Genomic DNA, 26,505 nt, shown 5'->3' with positions numbered 1-26,505 from the left:
AAGCAATAAAGGAGACGTCAATGTGCAGTAGCAGGCCCGTTGCGGCGGATACGGATAGGAGTATCAAATGGGGCCGTTCTAGTTTTTTTCTTCCTTCTCGAGGTTCGAGTCTAGCCCACGCCGGGGCTCCGGGATGCTCTAAACCGTAGCGGAACGGGCAGAGAGCTTCATTGTTCAAGCGCAGGGGAAGCGAGGACAAGGGATGGGACAAGAGAGGTGGGCGCCAGGGAAGGGAACTAGAGTTTTAGCCCCAGTGGGCTAGCTCAGGCTCTAGCGCAGATCTCTGGGTGACTGACAGACAAGCCTGGTCATCTATCCGTCAGCACAAGATTGAACGGACTTGGTACGGCAAGTAAGTACCTTACATACAGTAGGTACATACGTCTCGGAAGTATTGCGGCGAGGTTGGCGTCGACGACAAGAGACCAGATGGGATGAAACACGAGGAATGTTGGTGTCTGTGAATGTGCGCGCACGGGATAGGCAATACCAGGGTACGGAGGTGCAGATGGCTCCAACAGCAAAGAGGTCGTGAAGAGTTTGAGTCTTTTGTTGGTCATCAAGCACTTCCATTCCCCGCGCCGACACAAACATGTTGCAAGTCCAATATAAAAAATGCCAGACGTTCAAAAAGGGTTGTGTTGACACTTTATTTTAGAAACATTTCCGCATGCCAGGGACGTGTCTAATCCTATTCCGCCATGCCGACTTGCGTTCCTTTTACACGCACTATCGTGTCGGTAGAGCTGCCGGTGCCGGTGCTGTTACTGCCGCTGAGCAGGGGTCAATCACACTGAGGGTACGGAGTATGGTCCGCCATGAAACACGCTGGGTCCATCCCACCGTTCACTGCTCCGTCCACAGTACCACAGTAATGGTACTGATCCCTCTAGGCTGCGATTCCCCATCATGGGTTGTTGCATCTGCCGTGGGGTGCGTGTGCCATGCGCGTGGGTAAAAGTCTGGGCTATGTCCGCAAAAAGACACCTCACCTCCTCACCTCACGCCATACGTGCCGTAGCACCAGCAGTAGGGAAAAAGCCATTTCCCCTCTCGACTTGAGGCCAACAAGAAGCGGTGGGAGCATAGCCATTTCCATTGCCATCGTTATTATACGAAAACTGGTATTGAATGCGGCGTCAGTCTCCCTCTCCCTCTCGGTCAAGAATGGTCCTTGCAAGCAGATCGAGGTACGCCGCGTGTCCACCCACGCATCTACTTCCTACCCCGGCGTCGAACCCTATCCCGATACACTTCCCTTAACTTACCTACCCGCTGCTTCTGGACGGCGCCGATTAACTTATTCATCATGGCCACGATCTCGGCTTCGACATCGACCTCCGCAAAAAGGGCGCGTCATCCACAGGCCCCTCTCACCCCCGTGTTCCATCTAATGACCCATCCATCCCATCTCCATCTCCATCGCCATCGCCCGGCGATGATCCAGGGTCGCATCCGTCCAGCGCACCCATGTCACGCCTTAGCGCCCTTGGCCGTCCTCGGTTAGGGTCAAGGCGGGCGTTGGTGGTGAGTCGCAACCTCGTCGTCTGCTTTGTTCCCGATGCGCGCCAGAAGCAAGCCCTCGCCGTCCTATCTCGCTGCTCAGGGAGCTCAGGGATTCCCTCTCGTCATTCGCGACTGCGAGGGCGTGCGTCACGGTGCGTGGCCAACCATCGCACGCCAAACCCAAACAACGACAGAGCTTGGGGCCGAGACACGCATACGTAGTACCAAGTGCGTCGACTGGTCAGACACGCCTCTCACACGGACACACACAAGCAAGCAACTCGCAGTCTCGCAGTCTCGCAGTCTCGCACACGCACACAGACGTCAACTCACAGGGTCATCTCCCCATCATCTCATCTCGCCTCACCTTATCTCGCCGGACCGACCTTCTCAGTTCGCCGAGCGGATGTACCGTGCCCAGATCGGTTTGGACTTTTTCGCCACCGACTACGACCTATTCGTAAACCTCCCGCTACAACCCACTACAGCTCAGCTGTTATTGCAACAAGGCTGTAATCAATAACTTAAGTCCCCCCCCCCCCGAACCATCCGAATGCGTCAACCCTCTGTCTCTCCACCCGATTCGCTTCCCGAGCTCTTGCCCACACACTGCTCCCATCGCTGCTCCCATCGCCAGCCCTCTCCTCGCTGCTGCTGCTGCCCGCGCTCCGATTGTGCGACACCCAAACCGTCGCATTAAATCATCCGGTTGGGGGACTACCCCACCTGCGACTGGGGTTCAATCTCTCTGTCAAGCTCCATCGAAGATTCCATCCCTTCGTCCTCTATCCGTATCCTTCCCAGGTCTGCTAGTCGCTTGAGCCTGGCCTCGCTGAACTAGGGGTCCTCTACCGATCCATCGTGGGCCGTCTCATTCCATCGCCCCAAAACATCCTGCAACCGTCGACCCAGGCTCTGCACCGTCAGCGCCACGACGCTGCGACCGCACCACGCCAGCACCGCCAGACACAAGCTATTAGGCTTGATTGATGCTACTGACGGAACCATTCGCTGTCGTCATCGCACAGTCGCCCACCCGAGGTAGTAGAAGGTAGCCGAGAGCTTGGTCGCTTGGTCCCTCCAAAGGCCCCTCCCCTCCTGTCCTGTTCCCCCGCCCCGCGTTGTCAGCAGGAGCAACGTACAACCCTCCAACCAACCAACCAACCTTCCTTCCCTTAACCATCGACGCAAGGCTAAGCCCCAGCCCGATTATTGCGGCTCTTTTCCAGAACAGGCAGGCAGGGCCTCGTGCTACAGCAGCTGTCCCGCTTGCCAGTGGAGAAGTCAAACGACCTTCCAACTGTTGCAACTATCTTCTGTCCCCCGGTCTTGAAGTCATCCCACCACTCTCACACGACGACGCGACCTCTTATCCGTGGCCTACATCGCAGCCTCGATAAACCCCACTGACGACGCTGTCGCTGGCGCTGGTGCCGTAGCAAAATGCCCCGCGCGAGCTTCTCCCACAATCCCCTCCTGAGGGTCTCACGTCCCGTCTCCGCCTGCTCTCGATGTGAGTCTCAGTCCCTTCTCGTCGCCGTATTCATTCGTCCATCGCAAGTACTAACTGGCTTATTTTCAAGGCCGCGCTGCCAAAGTAAAGGTAACTGACCTCAGTACCATATCTGTCTGCGCTGTTCTCTCGGGACTAACGTTGCTGGTCAGTGTGATGGCAAGCTGCCCGCATGCACAGCTTGTGAGAAGGCTGGCCGCGTGAATGAGTGCTCTGCGGCAAACGATCAGTTTGCTCGAGGCAAGGAAAGAAGGTCTGTCTATCCCTGAGGCTCCTCTGTCTGCTGTTTGGCTGCTCATACATGATGCGCAGTTATGTCGCCGCCCTAGAGCTCCGCATAGAAAAGCTGGAGAAGCGCCTTCAGTTTGCCAAGTCACGCAAGGCCTCTGTTGCCCTCCATGACCCGGACACATCGACATTCAACCCCCAGATGGATAGGAGGGACTCCCTCGCCGCTATTCGCGCTGCCATTCATCGCAAGGCCGCCCGAAAGCGGGAAAACTCCGACGTCAATTCGCTCGTCTCCGACTTTGGGTTCCTGTTAGTATCAAGAACCCCCCATCTCATCAACAGACTCCTGACCCTTCTCTAGATCTGTCAACGCAACCACAAGAGACTTTGAGCCTACTGCTAGCAATATGACTTTTGCCAGGCTCGTCCTCGCTGCCACCACCAACGATGCTCTCCCAGAGTCCCCAGAGGCTCGTCTGCCCCCAAGACAGACTGCCCATTGCATTGTTCAACATTACATGAACACCATCTACTCATTATTCCCATCCTTCTCAGAAACAGGCCTACTCACCGCCTTGGATGACCTGTACCAGCAGGATGATCGTGTTATCAAAGATTCTGATTGCTGGATGGTCTACATGGTGCTTGCCATTGGTTCCACTACTCAAAGCCGCCAAAAGGGTGATGAGCACTACGTTAAAGGATTGGAGTTTGCTTCCAGAGCCATGAGCTTTGCCGACGGGGCCCTGGCACCCGGATATGTCACCCAGATCCAGTCTCTGCTTCTCCTAACGCAGTACGCGATGCTGGACCCTGCTCATTTTGATAGCTGGCACCTAATAGGATTTACGGCTCGGGCTATTGTTGATCTCGGCTTCCATCAGGATCCACCAATGTCCTCCGTATCCGACAAGACAGCACTTGATATGCGACGGAAAATCTTCTATTGCGTGTATGCGCTCGATCGGTTCGTTGATCCTTCCTAGCCCGTATGATGCAAAATACTGACCCCTCCACAGAGCCATTAGCATGGTACATGCTCGAACATTCTCCTTCACTGACGACACAGTTAATGTTGCGTTCCCGCATGCTTCTGGGTTGGGGGGGCGCAAGGTATCCAATCCGGGACCTATCGCTGGACCACAGTCGGCAGACCCAGCTCTGCTCCTCTTCCAGCTTCGGCGTGCGCAGTCTCACTGGTACCAAGAGCTATACCAGTCGGGATCGACTCCTCTGCAAGATCCTATCTCTTACATCTGGAACATGTGTTTGGACATGCGGGAATGGGCCGAATCGCTTCCTCCCACCCTTGCACCAGGAATTCGACAGTTGTTTGAGCAAGAGCTACGATATAGCTACGTCTACTGCATTGCGCCCTCAGCTAGGGCACCGCAAATTACGGACTACAACCGCATACTAATTTTCGAGCATTCCATGGCGTATCTGGATACCATCCACGAGATTGCTCATGGGTCGCAAAACCCAGGCTTCTACACGTACCACGATGTACTGCGGATATACTTCATGGCTAACCAGTTCCTCGCTGTCCTGAGGGATGCAGAAGATATGCTGCTTTCCGGGGTGCCGGTTCCTATCCCCATCCCTCGCCCTGGTGCTGCGCCAGCTCCCCCACTCCCAAGACGATTACAAGCTCAGGGTCTAGCAGGGGAGGATAACCTTGATCGTAGTTTGCGATGCTTGGATAAGGTTTCACAGACACTGGGAACGTACGGAGATCGCTGGGAAGATGCAGCGATGTGGAGAGAGAGCTTTGGGAGAATATCCGAGGAGGTGGTTGAGCGACTGAGCAGGCGAAAGCAGGCGCGAGACGTCGCGAGGGAACAGCACCAGATGCAATACCAAAATGGGGGCATGCAGCCTCAACAGGCCCCGGTACAGATGCATGGCGGACAACAGCCCCAGGAGATGCGTTGGGTGGGCGTTGACGTTGCACAGATGATGCGAGGAGGGCTGCCCCAATAAATTCTCCAAGAAACGCGCGGAAGTTGAAGAGGCTTGGCGGATATTAGATGGAGAGAATAAGACGCCGCAGTTTCACCATTCCGGGCACATCTCTCACTGGGATAACCTCCCTCCGCAACCCAACTGTGCTAAGTGGTCTCCGCCAACGGTCTTTTCGAGATCCTGTCGAAGTCAACGGATATCAACCGAATGACGCCTGTTGGCGGTTGACCGCATTTATTACTGCGCATGTACGATCCCGGATAAGCTATAGACGAATGAATGTCTAAGCGTGTCACTCACGGGGGTATTCGAGACTTCCGGTAGGTTCTTCGATGCCCTATTTTCGCGTAGCAATGCGTAACGGCGCTGTACTTGAGCCGATGCTCCCGATTCTCGGATCTGAAGCTAAGTAGAGGGCATGTTAGCGTGATCGCGAGCGATGGTGACAATCTTATGGGGGACTCGATTCCAAACAGCACTGTGGTCGGTTGTTCGCCATCCCTATCTACTATCAACCCGGTTATGGCAACTCAGAAGTCGCGAGCTCGAAACCCCCAGGAATGACGCCCAAAGGAATCTATTAAAAACCTTGACCATGGCCGCGGGTCGCGAGTTTGTCCTGTTGCTGATTTTGTCAATGTGCGATACTGGAGCGCCACCGCGTTGCTTTGAAGTCCGGCGCGGCAACCCGTCATTTGTCGGGACCATCATCTTGAAGGCTTACTCGAAGAGTCATACTCTTTGCATCGTGATTGATCTCCCAGTCTTGACAGGACTTGGTGACAGGGAAACATGCAGTACTTTTCTTGAGCGTGTCTCGGCCGAGACTTGCATGAGAGTGCGGGGAGGTTCGTGGACACTGCAACCCTGTCAACCAAACGTGGACGGGAAAATGTGTGGCCCAACTGCAGCATTGTCGGGTCGATCATCATCTTGTGCCAAGGGGTAATTAGCCTAAGGCTGTCCCCATTTCTGGAGGGAAAAGATGTTGGATACTGGTCATTGTACACAAGCGAGAGGGCTGCAGACGGTGATGGGTTGATGCGTGTTGGGTGGAAATATTGGCATCGAATGCGGCGAGGAAGGGACTTTTGGTTGCTTGTTCTGGACGTGGGGATGACAGTAACCTGTTCATTGCCCCAGTCAAGGCCCAATTGTAGACGAACAAGGCCTCCGAGAAGGGCTGTCGCCAAGAGAAGGGTTGCCACTGGGAGTGATTGGGCCAGTTTGGCGAGCAAACGTGGGTTGTGTCTTTGTTGAAAGGAGGGGGGCCTAGCGAAATGACCGGGGATGGCGACGGAGAACACGACACTTTCGTTTGATAGAGGATGGGAAAATGGCTGCGTGACTGGTTGATGACTCGACGTTGTGACGAATTTGTGGCTGCAAACGGTTGGGTTTCGAGGCTGGATTCTACTTCAATAGGTGGCTTGCTTCCCCGAGAGAAAGGATTCATGTGACAATGACTAGCGGCCAGATCTCGAGACTGTGATGGGTGGATAAATGTGTCGACGGATGCTAGTGGCGCCTCAGCTTTATTTTCGACTTACTGCGTAGTACGTCGTATTAGGATGGGCTGCGAACGGCAAGGCGTGAGAGAGCCCCCCAGACGTCTCCCCAGACGTCCCCAGACGCATCGAAGCCGCCGCCGCCACAGGACGCCATTTGCAGGACGTGGACCAATCTCGGTGCGGCCCTGACCGGTTGAAGCGGCATAGCGGCACCGCCTGGAGGGTCTGGAGTCGGGATATAGTGACGACGGTGGGCCACAGAGGGGATGGGGCCGTGGAAAAACTCTAGGAAGCCCTAGGAAGCCCCGGAGAGGCCTGGGAGATCAGCCCGTGAGAGGGAGAAAGGGAGAAACCCCCAATGTCTGAATGGGGGTGGTGGACGGGGGCGGCGACGTTGACGTTAGTTAGGCGGGAGAACGGGAGAGCGGGACCTCGTTGGCTGAGATGGATAAATCGGCCAATTCTCATCTCTTGGCTCTGGAGATCCCTGGCGCCCCGACAGGAACGCGGCCTGGGCATGTGGGTGACTGGTCAGCGGCACTGGGGACCGGGGTATTTGTCGTATGCGGCCAAGACTTGTTTTGGGGTATTGGGCATTGAACGTGGGAGGATGGGGAGGAGGAGGAGGAGGGGAGCGGCGAGCAAGGACACGACGGAGACGATGACGAAAACAGAGAGAGAGACGAGACGAGACGAGACGAGACGAGACGAGACAAGATGAATGAAGGATTACCAGGGCTAGGCGCATTGGATTGCGGTGAGGGTCTGGTTCACTCTTTGGGCAATGGTCTGGCTATCTTTTTTCCAACGGGACATGGGATGATGGATGCGCAGACCGTCTGCTTCCTCCCCCTCCCGCCTTTGAAGCCCCAAAAAAGGATGATGCTGCAGGACAGACATGATGGGTGGCAGATCATCTTGATCAAGTCTTGGCCACGTGTTGACGTCTCGCTACCAGGCATGCCGAGCAGCCGATGGAATGGACGAGACCTGACGAGACCCTGACCATCCTCAACGACCGGCAAAATTCACAATGGTTCTTGATCTTGGGGTTTGCCCCTTCCCAGATTCTCTTCTCCACGAAGCTTAACACGGGGTGCGGGGAAAGGCGGGAGCTCCGCACGGGGGGGAGGGAAGGATGGGTTGGGAATGGGGGGAAGAAGAGACCAACTAACCAGGGACAGCATGTAAGTCAAGGGCTCGCGAGGCTTGGGTTGGGGAGGCGAAACTACGAAATAGGTCCGCAAACTCACTGCGTCTGTGCTATTCCGCACGGAACATCTATTCCCGCCAATGGGAGGGCCCCCTTACGCCTCTGGCCTGGTGTGACATGCGATCTCGCGACGCCCCATTCAGCCGCCTGCCAAGGAAGATGGCCCGAAACCCCACACCACTTTTTTTGGTGGTCTGCTTGCCCCAGACGCCCGCCAGTCTAGGAGGAATGCCAAGATGCGATTTGCGCAAGAAAAAGTGCGGGTGAGAGCGGAGAGAGGCCCATGGGCATACTTAGACGAGGCGGCGAGCGGCGAGCGGGTGGAGAAGGGGGCCCGGGGAAGGTGGGAAAGCGGCAACAAACAGCCCGGGACTCGTTGCTTTATTCGGGCGTGGGGAAAAAAAGGAATGGGCAATTCATTTCTCGGCGTTGGGGGCATAACGTCCGTGTATGTGTGTGAGTGTGTACCGACCTACCTGGTGGTGAAGGGTTCGGAGGAGGACCGAGTGAGTAGGTATACTTGATGGAGATGGCATTGTTGCGCTGAACGGACGCTATCAACCGCCCGCACCTACCTAGGTAGCCTTCTCCTCACCTCACCTCACCTCACCTCGCCTTTTCGTTTGCCTCGCTTTTGGGCATGAACTCGCCTAGATGCTGGCTACATACATCGGTAGAGAGCGGCCCCTCCGTTATAGCCCAGGTACCGCACCGCATACTCGTAAAATGCGCAGAGTGTCATGTACCCGTGTCATCCAACGCAGCGTGCGCAATGCTACCTTACACTACACAACTAGCATCCCTAGTCGCACTTGTTCCTAGCTCATCGCCGGTGGAGTCGCCCTTTTTAATCTCTGGCGAATTAGCAAACCTTCTGAATCGTCTGGTCCGGGGCGCGAGAATGCCGGGGCCATCCCATCCTAGTCGTGTTTTGCCTACCATCCTGGGGGGGAGGGGGACTGGACTGACTGAGTGCTGGGGAAAGATAAAAAGGACCGGCCGTTCGTCTTCCGTTTTCTGTCTTTCCCCAGGAGCCTTTGCACATCTCACTCTCTCCCTTCTCTCTCTTCGCCCACTGCTCATCGAGACAATCCTCCCCTTTGGGACGTTTTGCCTCTTTTCTGTCGTGTCTTTGTTGACCTGATTGAGGCACCCATCCCGCAACCCTTGGTGAGAGGCTATCGCAACCGAGGCAAGTTGCCACAAGACAATTCTCGGCTTCACACTTTTGTGTCAACACAACCCAACACCGCCAAGATGAACAAGACGCGCCAGTACAACTGGTTCATCTGTCTCGTCGCCGCGTCGTGCATGACGCTCTATGGCTTCGATTCTAGTGTTTTCAATGTAATTCCCCTCTCCCACCGCTTGATGCTCAGAGGGAAGCCCTTGGCTCTCAGCAGCCAAGTACCAAGTCACGTGTGTGTGAGATAACTGACTCCCATCTTCTTCACAGGCTCTCCAAGGCTCAGCCCACTGGCTCGCCTGGTTCAACCTCGATATTGTATGTCCTCATATCCAATCCATCCATCCATCATCTATTCCTCGTCCTTAGTGCCGTGATCCCGATGCCCAGACCGCCCTAAAGTCTTGGCCTCGGCTTCATCCCTACCTGCATCAATGTCACCCTGGTAGCCAATCACCAAGCTAACAACACCACCCCCTCCAGGAAGAAGATACCTACAGAATTGGCTTGATCAACACTTGCTATACCATCGGTGCCATTGTCAGTGGTTTCTTCATGGGCGGCCCCATCGTAAGTCAACATTCCCTCGCTCATCTCTCACCTCGGTACTGACAGTCAATCCCAGGCCGACTTCCTTGGTCGACGATGGGGAATGGGCATTGGATGCTTCATTACCATTATTGCCGCCTTGATCCAGACCTTTTCGCCCAAGGGAAAGCTCGGCGTCTTCATCTTTGGCCGTGTCCTCATCGGTATGGGCCAGGGCACAGCTCTGAGTATGCTTCTCCCTCCCCTTGAGAAACAAAAAGACTTCGTGGCTAACAAATCTGTGCAGCTGCCGGTCCCGTCTACATCAATGAGGTCGTCCCCGCCAGCATCCGTGGCAAGGTCATGACCTTTTGGCAGCTCAACTACTCCGTGGGCGCCTTCATCGCCTACTGGATCAACTACGCCTGCTCCTTGCACCGCGAGAAGCTCGGCGAGTGGGACTGGCGCATCCTCGTCATCTTCCAGATCCTGGTTCCCATCATCATCCTCGCCGCTCTTCCCTTCCAGCCCGAGTCGCCCCGCTGGCACATCAAGAAGAACAACAACATCGATGCCGCCCGCGCCGCCCTGCGCAGCATCCGCGAGACCGACGAGGAGGTCGAGGAGGAGCTCCTTGCCATCCGTGAGGCTATCGAGTACGAGAAGGAGATCATCAGCCCCGGTTACTCGGCCCTCTTCAAGGATCCCTCTGTCCGCAAGCGATTCGGTCTCGCCGTCGTCCTCAACGTCGGCCAGCAGCTCACCGGCCAGGGTACTCTCAACACCTACTCTACGTCCATCTACAAGAAGGTTTGGAAGTCCGATACGACAATGTATGTCCCCATTCCTCGCCGCCGTTGCCTTGAACTGAGAAGCTAACGTCGACCCTCCCAACAGCAACCTCATCAACGCGCTGTGGGCCACCTTTGGTATCCTCTTCACTCTTAACGCGGCCTGGACTGCCGATCGCTTCGGTCGTCGCTGGCTCTTCATGGTTGGTGCCATTGGTATGGCTCTTTGCATGATGCTTGTTCCCGTTATTAGCATGGCCACTCCGACCACCGACGGCGTCAAGTCTCAACCCGTGGCCATCGGTATTGTCTTCCTGCTTTTCCTCTTCATGTAAGTCTCCTCCCATAGCCTAGGCTGGCGCATGCACCTGTATCGTCCACTAACATTGTATCACAGCTTCTTTTACAAGCCTTCCTGGGGTGCCACTGTCTGGATGTGGACTTCCGAGATTTTCTCTGCCAACGTCCGATCCCAGGCTATCGGCATGGCCTCGCAGTGCCAGAACGTCGCCAACACCATCTTCCAACAGTTCTTCCCTACCTTCCTCAAGAAGGTGGGCCTCAAGTGTCTCTTCTTCTTTATGGGAGTCAACCTCTTGCTCTGCGCCTTTGTCTACTTCTTCATCCCCGAGACCAAGGGTGTCGCCCTTGAGCAGATGGATGTCATCTTTGGTGGCGCCGACCACACTGAGAAGGGTGCCCAGATTCTTGGCGTCGGTGTTGAGCAGCAGGCCCCGCCTGTTGAGCTGAAGGATGGTGCGGAGATTCACGAGTCGGAGCGACGACGTGAGGTTGGTGTCTGATTTTCCCACTGGAGACGCTTCTGCAGCTGGTGACTGCTCATTGTGAGTTGGGCGCTTGGACAGATGGCCTTGTGAGGGTTTATATAGTACGAACACGGGGATAATCTAAGTATTTATTGAATATACCCGGTCACATCATGCATGTGCCTCCTTGCCAGATGCTCTTCATCCGTAGCCCGTCATGTATTAATTGCTGTGCCATTTCATGATACTAAACCACCAGAACCCCCAACCGACAGAGAGTGGGGATGGAGGTAAGACTCGACTTGCCGTAACTAACATCCCTGAGCGATATGCATTCCGTTTCGACGGCATCTTCTGCTGGACTCCTGTTTCGAATTTAATTGTAAAAAGGGTAACAAACAATCGATAGAAGCCGTTGTCAATGACGGTATTAGTGAGGGTGCACTGTGTTTCTGTGTTTGCTGCGTTTGAGCCCCGTGTTTGACACGCCTAATCTTGTGCAGGCCGCACAATTCCTGTGTCAAACGCATCTAAATCCTGCATTGCAGATCGTAACTCCGTGTGTGATTCGTCATGACCATCTGCCTCCACCCTCTTGACGATACTAAAATCACCAGCAGGCATCACGTTTCAAACATACACATGTGCCATCAACCATTGTAGTGCGATGCTAACCGCACACACGGATCTTGTTATTTGCACACAGAATAATGTACCCTAATAAGAGTCAGAAAAGACGAACCTGATTGTACGATGACGATTTTATGATGGGAGACGACGATGGGGGAGACGATTAAGACATAGAAGACTGTCCCTGTCCCCCTCCAAATAAAACGACGACGTTGAGGTGATGGATTTGGACCGTGGTTATAATCAATTCATCGGCCCGCGACATACTACATGGCTAGGAGGATAGTTACTAACTACCGTGTATGATGCCGCATTTGCATGTAATGCGAGGATTCATACAAGTTAGCTCTCCGCTATTCGCATTTCGCTGCTTCCACCTCCCCAAGCCCCAACTCCCCCATGGCGCTATCCAAGCCCTCCGCCTTGCCCGGCCTCTTGGTGCGCTTCTTCCGCCTTGTCGTGCCTGTAACGACGGGTGCTTCGCGCACCCATTGGGCGATAGTGGTCGCCCGCTCAGTGAGGATGGGAACTTCCCTTGCGTCAATGATGGACCACCGCTGGGTTGCTGGATCCACAGCCATGTCGATAAAAGTGTCACCGGGGCTGTACCATGTATCCGCATCCCCTGGGGAGGGGGAACTGGGGCCGAACGCAGCACGATCTTCCGCCGTAGGGCAGAAGCCCTCTTCCTCATGGACACAGCCGTCGTCCAAGGAATCTAGGATGGCTTGCTCACGGATTCCCTCCTTGATTCTCTCATCACGTTCCTTCTGGGTGGTATTCTGAACTGTCCCTCCACTGAGCATCGCAGCCGCCGCAGAGGCCGCCCGGGCAGGGCAGGGACCTGGTTTCTTCTGTGTATGGACATCAAACACGGGGAGGGGTGCAGGTGCACAGAGAGTCTCCCAAGGGGCGCTCAGATGCAGCCAGTTGTCTGCGCGACGGATCACGTCGATCCAGTCCGACCTTGCATCGGACTTACTGGCGTGGAAAAGGGGGTATCCATCCACAAGGCGAATGAGTCGAGCCACCATGTTGGCATGGCGCAGGAGTTCCTTGGACGAGGTTTGGACAAGGCAATGGCAGAGTAGTAGTGAGTGCAGCGCGTCTATCAGTAATGGATGATATGTGACGCACTGGCACATTCTATCAAGGGGCGGAGTCGTCGTGTCAGATATTGGGGGGTCTGGGAACGGATACCCAGGTAGGTTTGACGGCGGAACTGCTGCAAACAGGTCGGATAGGGAGTACGTTGGGTAAGGCTCCTTTAGGGAGTTGTGTTCAGATGATCGAGGGTTGCGGATGCCGTTAGCCGCGAGGTTAACGCGGTCGCTGAAATCCTTGGCTACCCTGACAGGCAGGCTTGGGGCGTACTCGAACCGTGAGATGAAAGACATGTAATCTCGAAGTGCTCGCTTCGCATAGGTCTTGACGAGTTTGCGCGATTCGACCTGCTTTTGCTGCGACTCCCTGTCCGGATCAGGGGAACCACGTCTGTTGGTTTCCGAGGCTGGCTGCTCACCTGAATCCCCCGTTTTCGCGTGGCTGTTTAGGTCCTTGGGCGACGACACGGCGTCTAACGCATGTTGACAGGCCAAGGTAAAGTAGGTCGTAGCTCGCTGGAACAATAGTTGACCCTCCAAGCTGCTGGGCTGGTCCTTTTCAGCCAAGATGACGTCTTGGGGCCGTCTCCCGGTCCGATGCGACTCCTGAAGGCGCAGTTCGTCCTCGGTTGCGCTATGCGGCTGTTGATGAGAGCGATACATTGATAGAGCGAGTGTGAGGTCCTGCGCCGCACCCTCAAAGTCGTCCTTGAAGCCCTTCACCATGGCCCTTGTCCGCAATGCCTCTCCCTCAGTTGGTCTGTCGGATAGTATCTCCGTCAAAGACTGGACGCTGGTGGAGGCCGCCAGCCGGCGGGCGGGTATCTTTTCGTGAAAGAAATGAACATACTTGGCGTCCGAATCCTGTGGGATGCGATGCAGCACCAGCCTACCGACCTCTTCTAGAGTGCCGGCTCCTTGCATGGTCGCGACGCTGGTTGCGATCTCATCCAGGCGATATGCGCGAGCAAGCTTCTGGCTTGCCTGCTCTCTCATCCGGAATTTTCGTTCTCGACTCAGTTTTGCTCCGTGTCCTGCATTGGTGAATGAAGGCAAGCCGCCATTTACATCCGTCAAGACTGGCGAGGCGATATCACCGGTAGCCCTCACGGCAAGGTTCGTGGCCTCATCGACGAGCCGCCGGATCTTGACCAGATCGAATAAGGCGGCGGGATCCATGGGCCGCGGTCGCGGGGTGTTGTAGTTGACGTTTGCAATAGTCTCGAGGATCTCAATGGGCATTTGGAGCCAGGGGCCGTGAAAGCAGGAGATGTATCGCCAGTGCCTTGGCCCGATTGTTAGCAAACTGAGCCCCAGCGCCGACTTGCAATGCGCCGACGGACAGACGCAACCCAAGACTGCAGACTCAGCGCGTAGGGAGAGGACCTACTTGTTCCGACTTAGCATGAGGGGAGGATAAGGGGAACCTGGCGGAGCGACTCTCGGCGATTTGGAATTCGTCCTTGTCCCTCCCGCGCCGGTGCCGGGGACTTGAGGAATCGCGAGCGCTGGAGTAGAGGGCGAGACTTCTGGCGCAACTTGCGCTCCGTCGCCAGGCGCCTGCTTGCTCTTCTTCTTGGCCATTGTGCAGACCTGTATTATCGCATTAGAACCGGTGAGATCTAGGCCGTCGCCCGCAAGTCCCGATATCAACGGCTTGGAGGGCTGCCGCACAAATGTTGGCGCAAGTTGTAGAAGGTGGGCGGCGTGGGGTAGTGAACTATTTCAGGATTCGAAGTCAACACTGCTCGCCAACTTGGATGCGAAGAAAATGGCAGGGGCGCATCCGCTTTGTTTGGGAGGGGCGCTGGTCAAATGTGGTTCGAAGATCCTCACCCTCTCAAGCAGGCGAATTGCTTGGCTGTTCCGTGCCTAAATCGTCAGTGGGAAATGGCCTTTGTGATGCAATATTCGATTTTGAAGTCTGCGTCTTGACGTCTGAGTCTTGAATGCAGCATCACGTGAAGGTGTGCCGCCAGACTTGGTTGTGTAAGAGTTGCGAATTGCCGGTCGGGTGTAGCATCAACTCCCTACTTATACGAACTTACAGTGCGTGGTCCGGGGGAAATGCCCTGCAGGCAGCCTAGGGCAAACGCCGCGTACGCAAGATGGTTTTCGGCGGTAGTGTTCTAAAACCACTGGGCGGGTTAGTTGTGACACAGGAATGGACAAGCGACAATGACACCAATGATACGCACGTTTGCATCCGTAGCGCTGACCAGGCCGGAAACTCCGCTCCGTTTGTATACAGTGGCTATATAATAAACCAACTTCAAACAATTAATCAAACATCTATCATTACTATTGGTGCCGGCACCTCTATCTTCCGATAACGTCTTGCGTTGACTCATCTGTGGTGTGTGTAAAACTCCAAACTCCATGTATGCATGCTGCTATGCTCCCCAGTATCAAACAAAAACAATTCTAATCAAACATGTATGTTCAAAGTTACAATAACCCAACCAGGCTTAAGCTGGAAGCCTCCAGCTTCATGGCTCCTTCAGGTAGGCGACGCTGGCCATATTATAGTTGGGATTCATCTCTCGGAGGGGAAGTCGGAGGGTTTCTCTGGACGGCTCCAAAAGTGATGGCAATTGCACTTCAGTTGCCTCCGCGATGAATTCATTGTGAAGAAACATGAGCAATGCATGCACGTCTGCCTTTGTCGTCATGGCACCGAGACTGGCACGGACAATGCTGTGAAACGAGGTTAGCCATTGCTCTGACAAGCCAATATTCTCCTGAGGCTTACCCAGTAGGTCTTCTGTTGATGATGGCCATCTCGTTCGCGCCACAGGCGTGGCCACTAGAAAACATTCGATTCCACTCCCATTCCTCATACTCGAGGGCTTTTGATACACCGCCAGGACAGCATACACCTAAGTCCGTTAGTCAATGGGTCTCTCATTTTCGTGCAATATTCTCACCTCCTGCTCGGATGTAGACCCCGGCCTCATTGGCGAGCCTCTCGATATCGGTCCAAGGAACATAGGTGCCGTTTTGCCTCAGCACATTGAAGGCAAACGTCGCACCCTGTCGCGAAGGATCTCCGTACATAGTCGGGTCGTCGACATAGACCTCAACAACAGGGGAGCCGTTAGGATATCTTAGCGTCACGAGACTTTTGTACAGTGAACGAGCGAGGTAGTTGCAGTGGCGAGAGATGACGTCCTTTGCTCGGTTAGCTTCCATCCCTTGTCAAGATCAGGACATATCTTACCATGGAACCGTAAAGGCGGATGTGCGTATCTATGGCTAGACCGAGCGCCAAAATGCTATGAAACGGAAGGGTTCCATCCTCAAGGCCATCATGAATGCTCCACATGTCGTACTGGTCTCCCAGACCCGGAACCTTCTTCGCGATGCGCTTGTCTCCATTAAGAGGGAAAAGCTGAGCAATAGTTCCTCCTCCGAAATATCTTCTCAGATTCAACACATGGCCCGATGACCGGCGTACAACCAAGGCGCCAAGGTCGGGGAATCCAAAGATTTTGTAGAATGACAAGCAGGTGAAATCGGGGGCATCATCGGGGTCGCTAAAAAGTGAACCTAGGGAGCTCGTCATGGCGAGGGCAGCGGCGTCGAAGAGCGTGTAAGTGTTTCGAAGTTGCGGGTTCTCTCGGATTTTCCTTAGCCATCCCTTGGGTAGTCGACGTCCGCTGAGGTTGGATTGCCCAGGATACGCAAACAGGCCCAGGCCCGTGGATTTGGAGTTTCGAACGGGGGTGTTGGTCGGGCATTCCAGCCAACGCTCTACTTGCTGATCGTCTTCAAAGCAGTGATAGTCACCAGCAGTGAACTCCCGAACGCCAATGACGCTGGTGTGAGCCTCTCTGTGGTAACCGTACCAAAAGCTCTTGCCTGGCGTCTTCTCCCCGAGATCGCGAAACCCGTCGGCTACCAGCTTAATGGCTGCAGTGGCGTTTGCGACAAAGACCAAGTCAAAATGCTCAGGATCAGCTCCTAGGAATTCCAAGGCTTTGATTCGAACGCTGTCGATCATCTCTCCAGATAGCTTCGCTGGGAGGTTCTCAGAGTGTGGGTTTCCCCAGAGGTTACTAATCATTGCGTGCGAGAAGCTGCTGACGAGCGAGCGGGCATAGATAGTTGCGCCTCCATGATCGAGATATGCCCCTGAGAGTTTGCGTTAACAAGATTTGCGCGATAAGAGCTGGAGTTGGCGTTTCGCACCTTGAGACATGTTGGGATACTCGTCATCTCGGAACTTGTCCACGGACGAATTGTATTCCATGTTTGACGGCCCTGTCACTGACCTTCTCGGTCTTGGAGGCAGTGACGTGGTTTCAAGCTGGAGGAGAAGGCTGTTAGCATCATATATGGCCTCAAAAGCAGCATGTGTCATGTCGCTGGATGCGGCTTTTTGAAGCTGAAGATCTTCTCGTGGGAAAATGATAGCGGACTTCTTGTGAGGGGAGCTGGGGCTGAAATTTAGGGCGACGAAGACGTGGCTACAGATCCTTCGGTCTTGGTAATCAAGGAAAACCACGTACCAGGAGCGAAGAAGGCATGTAGGAGGGTGCCGACTCGGTTAAAATATCCGAGAGCTGAATCTGTATTGATATGATTGGTGGCGTGGCGATGGACCGATGGTCCGGAGCTGAATGCGAGCCCAAAAGGTGTGGCGGCGTGAGAAATAAGTCTAAGTGGGGGAAGGGATGGCTGAAAATGAAACAAGTTGGGGATAGTTTCGGTTGTTGAGATTGAGAGGCTCGGTTGAGGAATTGAAAAAAAATTGACGAATACTAGAAGCTTGAGGTCGTTAAATGTGTCTGATCTGTTCTTAGAAGTTGGACAAAAACACCACAGGGCGAGGCATCATGGTGACATATATCCTAGATGGCGTTCACCCACCAGCCCCACAGCGGCTGAAAACAAGGCACACACCTTCCCTGGCCATAAGGAGATGCCCGAATACACTGGAGGCCTTGCCAGTCCCAATATCGAAGATCTCACAGTGTATCGCGTACCATACAGCAGGAACACGGAGGATTCCATTCAAGGAACTGGAAAATTAGGCCGGGGGTGATGGATCGGCGAGTTGCTCATCCCTGTAGGACGGGGACAAGCATGAGTCTCGCGAGGCAGTGAATGTGGTGAGGTGGATCCACAGGGCTGAGGCTGGTGCTTCCATGCACATAGATGCGCTGCCTGCTGAACTTCTAGAAGACGCAATAGCTTATGATATTAGTTGATAACGTCGGCGACCTGAGTGTTCGGCGACTATAGATATCGGCGAGCTCGAGTTTCGGCGACCATATTTGTCGGCGACCACAAGAGGACGGCGACCCCCGAGTAATAGTGACGTACAACTGGCGAATAGTCTAGTGTTGTCGATAAAGACACTGGTACTAAAGGCCGGCGACCTGTTGAGAGCACTGGTCGCCGATATAGTTGGTTTCAGGCCCGGAGACTCTTCTCCCACCACGCGTTGAACAAGCCAAGCCCCTCCACTGCCTCCCGCAGAGGCTAGGGATACCCGTCTGTTGCTAAAATTGAACTAGCTTTCAATCAATTAGCGGATGTCCCGGCTTCTTGAAACGCGTGGCTCAAACTTGTATTGCTTTGTTGTGTTGTTAACGAACTCTAGACTACCTTCAGCCCTGAGGCTCCGTCTCCTCGCTGTAGTTCAATGAGAATACTCATAGATGAATTGACTGTTATGGACCTATTTGCTGCAACGAATACTCTATCTGCGTAGGCACTGGTAGGAGTAACAATCTGGATTCTGTAACCTGGTATAAGAGCCGGTATCCGCGCTTTGATGAAGGGCAGCCCGATTAGAGCCAGGAATATCGATCCAAACTAGGTATTAGCTTGCAGGACTCAACTCGGCCCTTTTTGGAATGCCTTCCTTTCCGAGTTTCTGATGCTCCACTTGAGTTCTGGGGTTGCCATAAGCTCACCGGCAGGCGGCAGCTGCATGGTTGCAGACGGGATTCCCGAAGCTTGGGGACGCCACTCAGATTTCCCACATTAGCGGGAACAAAAGGTCACCGCAGCATTAGGCATGCTATTATCCGATGTAGTATGCAGCGGTCATGGAATCTACAGGCCATAAGGTAAGTATATGCATTCTAGGGGACTTATTTGCCACTGACCTTCCTTAATATGGGCATCAGTCAAGGCCAGAGAGCCAAGTCCATGTAGCGACCCTGGCGTCAGTAGCTAGATTTAGAAATAACTTGCGGCCGAATTATAGTTACAATCACTAAATATGTGGATTGCAATATCGGCGTTCGAGCTATAAGAGTTATTAGCTCATCTCTTTGGTAAAATACAAATAAATAATAGCCAATACCCCCCCTGGCATATTACAGTTCATTGTGTGAATTAGGTAGTTTTTATACCGGACCTAAGTAAAGCCCCTATGAAGGGAAGTGTCTACCTCTATCTAGGTATGCCGGTAATATGCTCTGACATGTTGGCGAATCCATCAATCTCTCGGCGCCAGTTCTCATCTTCCGAGAACCCTGTTTCCTAGCGCCTACCATCCTCGCATTTTCAACCCTTTTTGATGCTTCCTGCAAGAAGCCCAGGTTTTACAAATAAGTCCCATTATAGCGCAGCCCAGAGCAGAGCGATGCCCGCCACCAGGAAGGAAGCCGACAGCATATTTGAAGAAGCTGTGGATGGGATGGGGGTCCCTGTCGAAGATGGCTGCCCGGCAGCTCCAGTCGTAGATGGCACAAGCCCGCCGGTTTTTGAGGATGTAGGGGAGGCCATTGGTGGCGGAGTGTAGGTCACGTTGGAAGGAGGTGGTACAGCATCCTCCAGGCGGGCAAAGTCTGCGCATGTAAGGCGGGTTTTGTTGGCGTAGTGCAGGACAAAGGATCGGTTGCCAAAGAAGGCACCAATACCCTCCTTGGTGGATGCATAGTAATCGGTGTACTCCACCTCGAACGGATCCGTCTCGATTTTGCCAAACTTCCCGCTGAGATCTCCGACCTGACACGAAGCGGGGATGGAATTATCGCAAGGGGTTTCCTCGCCGCGCTCAAAAGGGTCCAGATGAGCAAGGGTCTTGGTGCAGTTGCCATCAGGGGCAGGATCGACGTGAAGGTGGTATACTATCATGTGTCAACTACTGTGTGTTTTCAGCCAAACACAGGATTCGGGTACTCACGGAATGGGCCACCCTCCTTGGGAAGGTTCTCGAACTTGACCTTGAACCTGACGCCGTTTTCATCCTCAGCGGCCATAGCGGTGATGAATCCTTTGACGTTTCCGTCGAGGGCAGCGCCCTTGAAGAAGGGATCTTTGGGGAGAGTAGCCTTGTACACGACTCCCACAGGGTTGTCGGTGACGGGCTCCGCGTCACGGCCAGCAACGTGACCGACGAGTGCCAAGGACAAAGCGGCAAGGGCAGCAAAGGATCGCATCTTGGATGGATGTAGGGTGGCTTGAGGTGAGAGAAGGACTTGGTTGCGTCAGAGCGGTGGTTTTGTTGTGCAGGGCAAATGTTGCTAGGTTGTCGAGGAAGACGAGGTGAGACAGCGGCAGAGGGAGAGAGACGGCCCTTACAGTGTGGCTGGTCCTTTGTCTTTGAAGGGCATTTAGGTATGAATCACAGCGGGTGAGAAAAAGCTGAGGCCAGGGCGCGACGGTCTGGCAGGCAGCTGGCAGGTGCAGAACGACGGGATTATAAGGCTTCTCTCTAGGGGCTTGGTATGGAAGCCGGAGCTGCGGCGGTTGGACAACGCTCATGCGCAGCCAATGCAGGCCGCTCCCGTACAACACACATGTTCGAATCTTTGGAGGAGGCTCTGTTGCATCTAGACGAGCCTCAACGAATCAATGCCACGCTCAAACGCGGGGAGGGCACTGCTGCCGGGGTGACGTCTCTTTGGGCTGGCCCTCCGCGGCCACGATTGGTTGTCGACAGACGCTGCAGCCGGGATCCCAGGACGCCGTGGCGTTTGGTTTCACAGCGGCCTCTGTTTCTATTGACCGGGACCGTCGGGCCGCTGCTCTCTTCTTCGTACTCTGCCGGTGGCGGATGTTTGCATGTCGCAGATCCAGTTCTCGGACCTCATCGCCAAGGCGACGGAGGCTGTGCTGACAAGCTCGTCGTTTGGAAAGCAAAGGAAGTGTACGACGCTGCACGACGTGCAACAGTGGACGCCTGTAATTGCAGGACTAACTCCGAGAGAAGCGACATTCAAATATGTGCCTGGATTCGCGGTTTGGAGCATTCTCAACTGCAGCACTCCCTGATGATCAAAGCTTGGCACTGGAGCAAACAGCCAACCAACCGCCTCATGGGACCATATCTTTCGTCTAGACTGGATCAGGAGTTCACCGCCATCAAACAATTGTGTTGTTGGGTAAAGGTGCAGCTGCAGTTCCATGGGCTAAAATGGGATGCCATGGCTTGAGAGGCGTTTCGTTTCGTTTCAAGCAGTGTGGGTGACGCTGCAAACCATTGGCGCATCCATCTCGGCAGAGCGTCTCCCCGTCAGCGCCAAGGTCGCTTGCAATGTATCACTATAAATTTGCGTCATGGATTTCAACGATCGACCTCGCTGCGCCCGCTGGATGTGGGTATCGCTGAGACACCCCAATCACTGATCTGGGCGCTTGTTCACTGCATAATTCCAACTAGAAGGATAGCTGTCGTGCTGGCTGCCTTGTCGATAAATATAACCGCGTTGGTAGCCCGCCAAGGATCGCAACATGCAACGTTGTGCAAGCCCGAAACTCAAAGGGGCATGGAAGGAATACAGCAGCCAACAGGCTAATATCCCTCTGGGTTTCGGTTTGCATCCCTTCATGAGCTGAGCTTGAGAGATTCCAGTTAGCGGCCAATCCTCCGTCGCTTCTAAGTATCAAGGCTGTTGGCTGCACGCGCCTTATTCCCAGAATAGAAACAGATGGATGCGTAGCTCGAATGAAGCGCACCGAGCATGAGTAATGAGAAATCATGTTTGCTCTTTGTCTTAATCAAGTGACGAGAGCCGAAAAGATGCAGTGATCTATTATTGATTCAGGAACTCTGGAGTGTGGCAGGCGAAGTGTGGCGCACGCTGCTTATCCGATTGCATTGTGTGGCGCATGCTTCCAGCCTTATCAGTGAGGCAAGAACTGGCTGTCTGTCGACAGCCAGGAACAACACCCCCAAGCAGGCAGCTCCAACCAACAGTCTCGCCATCAACATCTCCCACAACCACCCCGCCGCCCGCCTTGCTCGCAACGCCTTCGACTCCTCTTTCGCTCCGATCATACAATCCCCCGATTCTGCCCATCATGAAGCCCGTCGTCAGCGCCTTCAACGCGTGGTCCTGGTGCGCCAATCCCATCCGCCCTAGCTTCAACCCGACATGACGCAGCTAACATTGAGCTCTTTAGCACGGTTCTCTCCGTCTTCGCCATCCTCATCCTCAGTGCTATCGCTCTTCTATACCGTAGCGGCCACGAGGAGTTCGTCGGTGGTAAGGAGGATCCCGAGGACGGCAAGGCAGTGGCCGGTACCATCTTTACTGCCGTCATCGTCTACACTGTACGTAACCTCGACCCGCGCGCATTCATTCCGGCCCGATCCATCCCTTCACCGACCGCATAATTACGCGCAGACACTGACCGATTGCAGGGTTTCTTCGTCTTCTGCGGAATCCAGGGACTTCTACACACCCGCGAGAGCCGAAGAGGCGCGATTGCCTTGTAACGACATCACCAGCGGATAGAGCACGAAGCGGAACCGGGCGTTCTGGACACTGTATCGATTTGAATTTGGGCCGGCATGGTATTTTCGATGGACGAGCACGTCCTTGAAGCTGAAGGAGAGGAAGGGCGCGCCACAATGGACGGTTAATCATTAAGTGCGGGTTGGCAGGCATCCCGCCATGTACGAAATGTTCGAATACTTAGACGAATCATTCAATTTGTTGTCTTGGGTTTTCTGGCTTTCTGTGCCAACTTGCGCTTCTGGGGAGCTCAGCCTGAGGTAGGCATGGCTAGGATTCATCATTTGGGTGTCGGCTGCCATATGTCGCCCGCGTCTCGGACAACGCGCCAATGATTGATTTTGGATATTCTCGATGGATAGAGAATCTATGGCATTGTTCGAACCACTTGAGGAGAGAACATAGCCGAGAAGCGATAATTGTTATGCTTAGATATCATTCCTTTTGCCGCCGCCGGTTGAGCGGGCCGTCCTCGCCCCTGAAGGCGGCCTGTCAGGAAAATAGCCCATAACGGATTGTCAAGCTTCATAGCTGAGAAATACGTCATTTGGTTCATTTAAAACCAGAAGAGACCACCCTCCCCCCCCTTCTTAACCTCCACCTTCAAGGATATACTATAAAACAAACTGGAGTATTTACTCTCCAGTCCAATCGATGCCCTCACAGTGTGCAGGAGTTTCAAACTGTCCGCCCGCTGCGATTTATCCAGAACGCCCTCAAAGTCCCCCTTCGAAATTCGCGATTGAGTCTCGAACGCGTAACACGGCACGTAGTACAAGGCCGCGGTGTCGAATGGATTCGGTGGTAGAGGCTCCACGCCGGTGACCAAGCATGTTCCCTCGGGTTGTGAACCATGCACGCCGTTGAGGCTGAGCTCAAGCACCCCGAGGACCTTGGGGCTCGTCAAATCCTCCACAGAGGGGCCAGGAGCCTGGTCAAAGTTGATTTCGTAGGATTCTGGCGAGCCTGAGAACTCCTTGGTCACGTCATAGAAGTATTGCCAGGTCGGTGATCGGGAGCTAACGTGGACGGCGTAAGGCGACTCTTCTTCTGGGTCTTTCATCTCGGGATGAAATATCATGCCCTTGAGATACCTGATTTCCGGGGCGTTATGAGGTACAAAGATCTGCCGGGGAACCGCTTCTGTGAAAGGCTCGGCCTGGTCCTTTGCTAGAATGCTCAGGAGCTCATCGGGGAGAATGATGTTGTTCATCATTGAGAGGGCCAACATGTCGGGTCGGATTCTCGAAAAATAGGCGTCGTTATCCCACGAAGTCCTCTGGAGTAGAATTGCCGGATTGATAGAGCCCTGACCCCTCCGCAACTCGCAGTTCAAGAAGGCCAAAAAGATGGTCCCCGACTCATCCGTCGGGAGTGGCGTCAGAGGGAGTTCCAGATGCAAACCTCGGTTTGTCGTAGCCGTAGAAAACCCGGATCGGAGCGAAACATACTTGGATCGCTGAGGGACCAAGCCATTGATATCCTCCAGTCCATGGTCAATCTCAAACGCCGCCGGACTGTCAGCAAGCAAGCCCCAGAAGTCTTGTCCTTCGCTGAGGTGTCGAGGAAGGCACCAGGCATAGATGGACTCGTCGTCGGTGGACTTTATAATCTCTTCTTGAAGTCGCTTGAAGGCGTTTTTTTGCCCCTCGCCATAGAGCAAGGGCATGTGGATATCGAAGAGACCAAGAAGGCAATAGGCGATATCCTCCGGTCGAGTTGTTTCCCGCTTCGCTGCCCAGTTCATTCTCTCGGCAATAGACAGTTGGCGTAATTTTCGATCCCGGCTCCATTTAGACTGGGATGTTACTTCAAGCATCTCTTCCGGGATTCTTGTGGCTTCTTGTATATCCTTCTTCAGCGAGTCTCTGGTGCCAAGGGGCGTCCAGTCGTCGCTGTAGAAGACCACCTTGCTGGGGGCGATCAGTTCTTGTAAGGTCCAACCTCTCGTAAACCAACGGCTTTGTTTGAACATGGAGTTTGTCCCGTCAGAAGCACTCGTGCTGCTGACGTCCTCCAAGTAGGCGATGCAGACGGCCGACTCGGCATACCAGCGGAACATGGAGTTGATGGCCTCTGATAGTTCGGCACTGCTGCTCTTGTCGATGCAGCAGGTGTCGATCCAGATGTAGTTGAGTCCAAAAGAAGTGGCAATCTCACAGCTTCCCCGCAGCTTACCGTATCGCTCATGCTCCATCATCTCAGCCTGGCTGCATCTCTGAATGTCTTGGAGGGTCACCTCCTCCTTTCCCCAAGTATGAGAGAGAATCGCATATCCTGGCACATCATTTCCAGCAAAGGACTCTACTTCTAGAGTCTGGGCGTTTAATAATCGCATGCTATCTCGTTGAGAGTGTGGACGCTCTGGGTCGCCACAGTGTGTTGAATGAGCCTGGTTTCGCCTTGTTTGTATCTCTCATTAATCGTGTCTGCTAAGATCAACTCTTAGTTGCTCATCAGAGGCGAGGTGGATTCTGGTGACTACTGTTGTCGACATAGGGGCGGGCCATTGTAGGTTGATGGCTCTAACCACACTAACCACGTCCGTCGAGCCTTGAAGCTGACATCCAGGTCTAGATCAACTACAGTGTTAAAAGGCTACGTCCAACTGTGAAGTTCTACGCCATGATTACCGCCAACCGGTGGATTTATGGATGATTATGGTTACACAGCCCGAGATGGACCTTGGCGGCAATATTTCCGCAAATATTATGATTAATCATACACGACCTGTCCTTGAGGCTAATACGCTATATACATACATCATTATGTGACATTTAACCCCACAACATGTCGGGGATAATTGAAGAATCGTCGATAAGCTAAATTCCATGTCGGAAGCCGATCCTCATGACTCGATCGAAGCAGTAGGTACTGTCATTTCAAGTTTCTTCAGCACAGATTCCGGCACATCAAATGGCCTCTCATCAGGAACCAGACCCATCTTCACCAGCTCCTCAATTGTAATGCCTGGCTGTTCATCAATGACCCTCTTTAGCTCACGGGCCGTCTCCGTCACGTCCTCGACTTCGTAAATCCACTCATTGGCCCACGTCTCGCTCAATGCGCCCGGAATGCCAATCTGGATGCTGCGATATGGGAGCACACCGAGTTTGGGTGTCCGCTCAGGGTCCCACTGGATCCTCACGTCGCCGGACTTTTGACGTTTTCCGCCGGGGACCTTCTGCTCGTTGCTGTCTGCTGCTTGGTTCCGCTGGACGTGGGTGGACAGAACTCCTCTTTCAAGCAGGCCGATGAAGTGTTCGTGTGTCATCTTGAGAGCGAGGATGCGCGACTGGCCAGGGTCCTTGTGGGAGTAGCCCGCGCGGTACATCATCCAAGCCCAGCTGGGCTTGACCCAGGTCATACGTCCGGGTTTAAAATCGGGAGAGGCATTGAGTCTCTGGGTGTTGACAGCGGCATCGGCTATGGAGGCCTTGTAAGCCTGGTAGACAGTGATGGTAGTCTCGTCATAAAGGGCACGTATCTGCCGGTAGGGGACTTGAGAGGCGGTGGTGACAGCGGCCATGATGAGATGGAAATAAGGCAGATTGGTGTTGTCGTATGATCATTCACATGTTCGTGGGGAACGCGGGTCTCTTATACCATTCATATTACTTGTCACTCTACAGAGTCATCTACAGATGGTTGAGGCTCCTCGAATCTTAGTGGTAACGGCTGAGGGAGCTAAAGACTAAAGTAAGGTGTGAGTCTTCGGCGTGTGGATGGAGGGTGGGCTATTTTAATGCGACGTCACAGGGCGTGGAAGCCACTAAGATGGCCCATAGCCCATGCTGTGTGACCCCTTGCCCCGCCATCTCGACACTGCGCCCACCTGACCAGGCGCGTCTCCCACTAAA

General features: G+C 54.0%; 12 protein-coding genes across 12 annotated transcripts; 7 read left to right on the top strand and 5 right to left on the bottom strand.

Moving 5' to 3' along the window:
- Positions 1-670: 670 nt before the first annotated feature.
- Positions 671-2,029, top strand: BGZ61DRAFT_511832 (uncharacterized protein; the record flags this gene model as incomplete). Its single annotated transcript, XM_046252135.1, has 4 exons — positions 671-799; positions 894-1,190; positions 1,351-1,658; positions 1,729-2,029. 4 exons carry the CDS (start codon positions 671-673, stop codon positions 2,027-2,029), a joined length of 1,035 nt encoding a protein of 344 aa, XP_046111961.1.
- A 790-nt stretch (positions 2,030-2,819) lies between these two features.
- Positions 2,820-5,444, top strand: BGZ61DRAFT_10327 (fungal-specific transcription factor domain-containing protein). The gene is made up of 6 exons (XM_046236848.1): positions 2,820-3,019; positions 3,090-3,109; positions 3,172-3,272; positions 3,332-3,559; positions 3,612-4,217; positions 4,270-5,444. The coding sequence occupies exons 1-6, from the start codon at positions 2,950-2,952 to the stop codon at positions 5,231-5,233; spliced, it is 1,989 nt and encodes a 662-aa protein (XP_046111960.1). The 5' UTR covers positions 2,820-2,949; the 3' UTR covers positions 5,234-5,444.
- Positions 5,445-6,457, top strand: BGZ61DRAFT_10328 (uncharacterized protein). The gene has a single exon (XM_046236850.1). The coding sequence runs from the start codon at positions 5,655-5,657 to the stop codon at positions 6,162-6,164; it is 510 nt and encodes a 169-aa protein (XP_046111959.1). The 5' UTR covers positions 5,445-5,654; the 3' UTR covers positions 6,165-6,457.
- On the bottom strand, positions 6,046-6,875 carry BGZ61DRAFT_10339 (uncharacterized protein). Its single transcript, XM_046236853.1, has one exon. It carries the CDS (start codon positions 6,669-6,671, stop codon positions 6,165-6,167), a length of 507 nt encoding a protein of 168 aa, XP_046111958.1. The 5' UTR covers positions 6,672-6,875; the 3' UTR covers positions 6,046-6,164.
- Positions 6,876-7,406: 531 nt separating this feature from the next.
- On the top strand, positions 7,407-7,907 carry BGZ61DRAFT_437791 (uncharacterized protein). Its single transcript, XM_046244173.1, has one exon. The coding sequence runs from the start codon at positions 7,444-7,446 to the stop codon at positions 7,729-7,731; it is 288 nt and encodes a 95-aa protein (XP_046111957.1). The 5' UTR covers positions 7,407-7,443; the 3' UTR covers positions 7,732-7,907.
- Positions 7,908-8,897: 990 nt separating this feature from the next.
- On the top strand, positions 8,898-11,400 carry BGZ61DRAFT_437789 (general substrate transporter). Its single transcript, XM_046244172.1, has 7 exons — positions 8,898-9,286; positions 9,396-9,443; positions 9,609-9,695; positions 9,751-9,901; positions 9,961-10,486; positions 10,551-10,775; positions 10,842-11,400. The coding sequence occupies exons 1-7, from the start codon at positions 9,197-9,199 to the stop codon at positions 11,245-11,247; spliced, it is 1,533 nt and encodes a 510-aa protein (XP_046111956.1). The 5' UTR covers positions 8,898-9,196; the 3' UTR covers positions 11,248-11,400.
- Positions 11,401-12,194: 794 nt separating this feature from the next.
- Positions 12,195-17,473, bottom strand: BGZ61DRAFT_488650 (pyridoxal phosphate-dependent transferase; the record flags this gene model as incomplete). Its single annotated transcript, XM_046250128.1, has 8 exons — positions 12,195-14,250; positions 14,335-14,537; positions 15,458-15,641; positions 15,697-15,823; positions 15,872-16,115; positions 16,165-17,078; positions 17,136-17,253; positions 17,456-17,473. The coding sequence occupies 8 exons, from the start codon at positions 17,471-17,473 to the stop codon at positions 12,195-12,197; spliced, it is 3,864 nt and encodes a 1,287-aa protein (XP_046111955.1).
- Positions 17,474-19,520: 2,047 nt separating this feature from the next.
- BGZ61DRAFT_470644 (superoxide dismutase) lies at positions 19,521-20,344 on the bottom strand (the record flags this gene model as incomplete). Its single annotated transcript, XM_046248104.1, has 2 exons — positions 19,521-20,032; positions 20,089-20,344. The coding sequence occupies 2 exons, from the start codon at positions 20,342-20,344 to the stop codon at positions 19,521-19,523; spliced, it is 768 nt and encodes a 255-aa protein (XP_046111954.1).
- A 288-nt stretch (positions 20,345-20,632) lies between these two features.
- BGZ61DRAFT_470643 (uncharacterized protein) lies at positions 20,633-21,340 on the top strand (the record flags this gene model as incomplete). The annotated part of the gene is made up of 1 exon (XM_046248103.1): positions 20,633-21,340. The coding sequence occupies one exon, from the start codon at positions 20,633-20,635 to the stop codon at positions 21,338-21,340; it is 708 nt and encodes a 235-aa protein (XP_046111953.1).
- An 868-nt stretch (positions 21,341-22,208) lies between these two features.
- BGZ61DRAFT_525343 (uncharacterized protein) lies at positions 22,209-22,626 on the top strand (the record flags this gene model as incomplete). Its single annotated transcript, XM_046252743.1, has 3 exons — positions 22,209-22,246; positions 22,311-22,461; positions 22,552-22,626. 3 exons carry the CDS (start codon positions 22,209-22,211, stop codon positions 22,624-22,626), a joined length of 264 nt encoding a protein of 87 aa, XP_046111952.1.
- A 575-nt stretch (positions 22,627-23,201) lies between these two features.
- Positions 23,202-24,983, bottom strand: BGZ61DRAFT_338523 (heterokaryon incompatibility protein-domain-containing protein; the record flags this gene model as incomplete). Its single annotated transcript, XM_046239137.1, has 1 exon — positions 23,202-24,983. The coding sequence occupies one exon, from the start codon at positions 24,981-24,983 to the stop codon at positions 23,202-23,204; it is 1,782 nt and encodes a 593-aa protein (XP_046111951.1).
- Positions 24,984-25,374: 391 nt separating this feature from the next.
- On the bottom strand, positions 25,375-26,268 carry BGZ61DRAFT_437777 (uncharacterized protein). The gene has a single exon (XM_046244171.1). The coding sequence runs from the start codon at positions 26,172-26,174 to the stop codon at positions 25,494-25,496; it is 681 nt and encodes a 226-aa protein (XP_046111950.1). The 5' UTR covers positions 26,175-26,268; the 3' UTR covers positions 25,375-25,493.
- Positions 26,269-26,505: the final 237 nt, after the last annotated feature.

This window comes from Ilyonectria robusta, assembly GCF_021365365.1.
Source record: "Ilyonectria robusta strain PMI_751 chromosome Unknown BGZ61scaffold_1, whole genome shotgun sequence".
Classification (NCBI taxonomy): domain Eukaryota; kingdom Fungi; phylum Ascomycota; class Sordariomycetes; order Hypocreales; family Nectriaceae; genus Ilyonectria; species Ilyonectria robusta.
The sequence above is the reverse complement of the archived record's forward strand: the minus strand, read 5'-3'. Positions and strand labels throughout refer to the sequence as shown.

Coding starts and splice junctions, on each gene's coding strand:
- BGZ61DRAFT_10327 (XM_046236848.1), top strand. CDS start 2,950: ATGCCCCGCGCGAGCTTCTCCCACAATCCCCTCCTGAGGGTCTCACGT. Junction 3,110..3,171: donor GCCGCGCTGCCAAAGTAAAG/GTAACTGACCTC, acceptor GTTGCTGGTCAG/TGTGATGGCAAGCTGCCCGC. Junction 3,273..3,331: donor GCTCGAGGCAAGGAAAGAAG/GTCTGTCTATCC, acceptor CATGATGCGCAG/TTATGTCGCCGCCCTAGAGC.
- BGZ61DRAFT_10328 (XM_046236850.1), top strand. CDS start 5,655: ATGGTGACAATCTTATGGGGGACTCGATTCCAAACAGCACTGTGGTCG.
- BGZ61DRAFT_10339 (XM_046236853.1), bottom strand. CDS start 6,671: ATGAATCCTTTCTCTCGGGGAAGCAAGCCACCTATTGAAGTAGAATCC.
- BGZ61DRAFT_437791 (XM_046244173.1), top strand. CDS start 7,444: ATGAATGAAGGATTACCAGGGCTAGGCGCATTGGATTGCGGTGAGGGT.
- BGZ61DRAFT_437789 (XM_046244172.1), top strand. CDS start 9,197: ATGAACAAGACGCGCCAGTACAACTGGTTCATCTGTCTCGTCGCCGCG. Junction 9,287..9,395: donor TCGATTCTAGTGTTTTCAAT/GTAATTCCCCTC, acceptor TCTTCTTCACAG/GCTCTCCAAGGCTCAGCCCA. Junction 9,696..9,750: donor TCTTCATGGGCGGCCCCATC/GTAAGTCAACAT, acceptor AGTCAATCCCAG/GCCGACTTCCTTGGTCGACG.
- BGZ61DRAFT_437777 (XM_046244171.1), bottom strand. CDS start 26,174: ATGGCCGCTGTCACCACCGCCTCTCAAGTCCCCTACCGGCAGATACGT.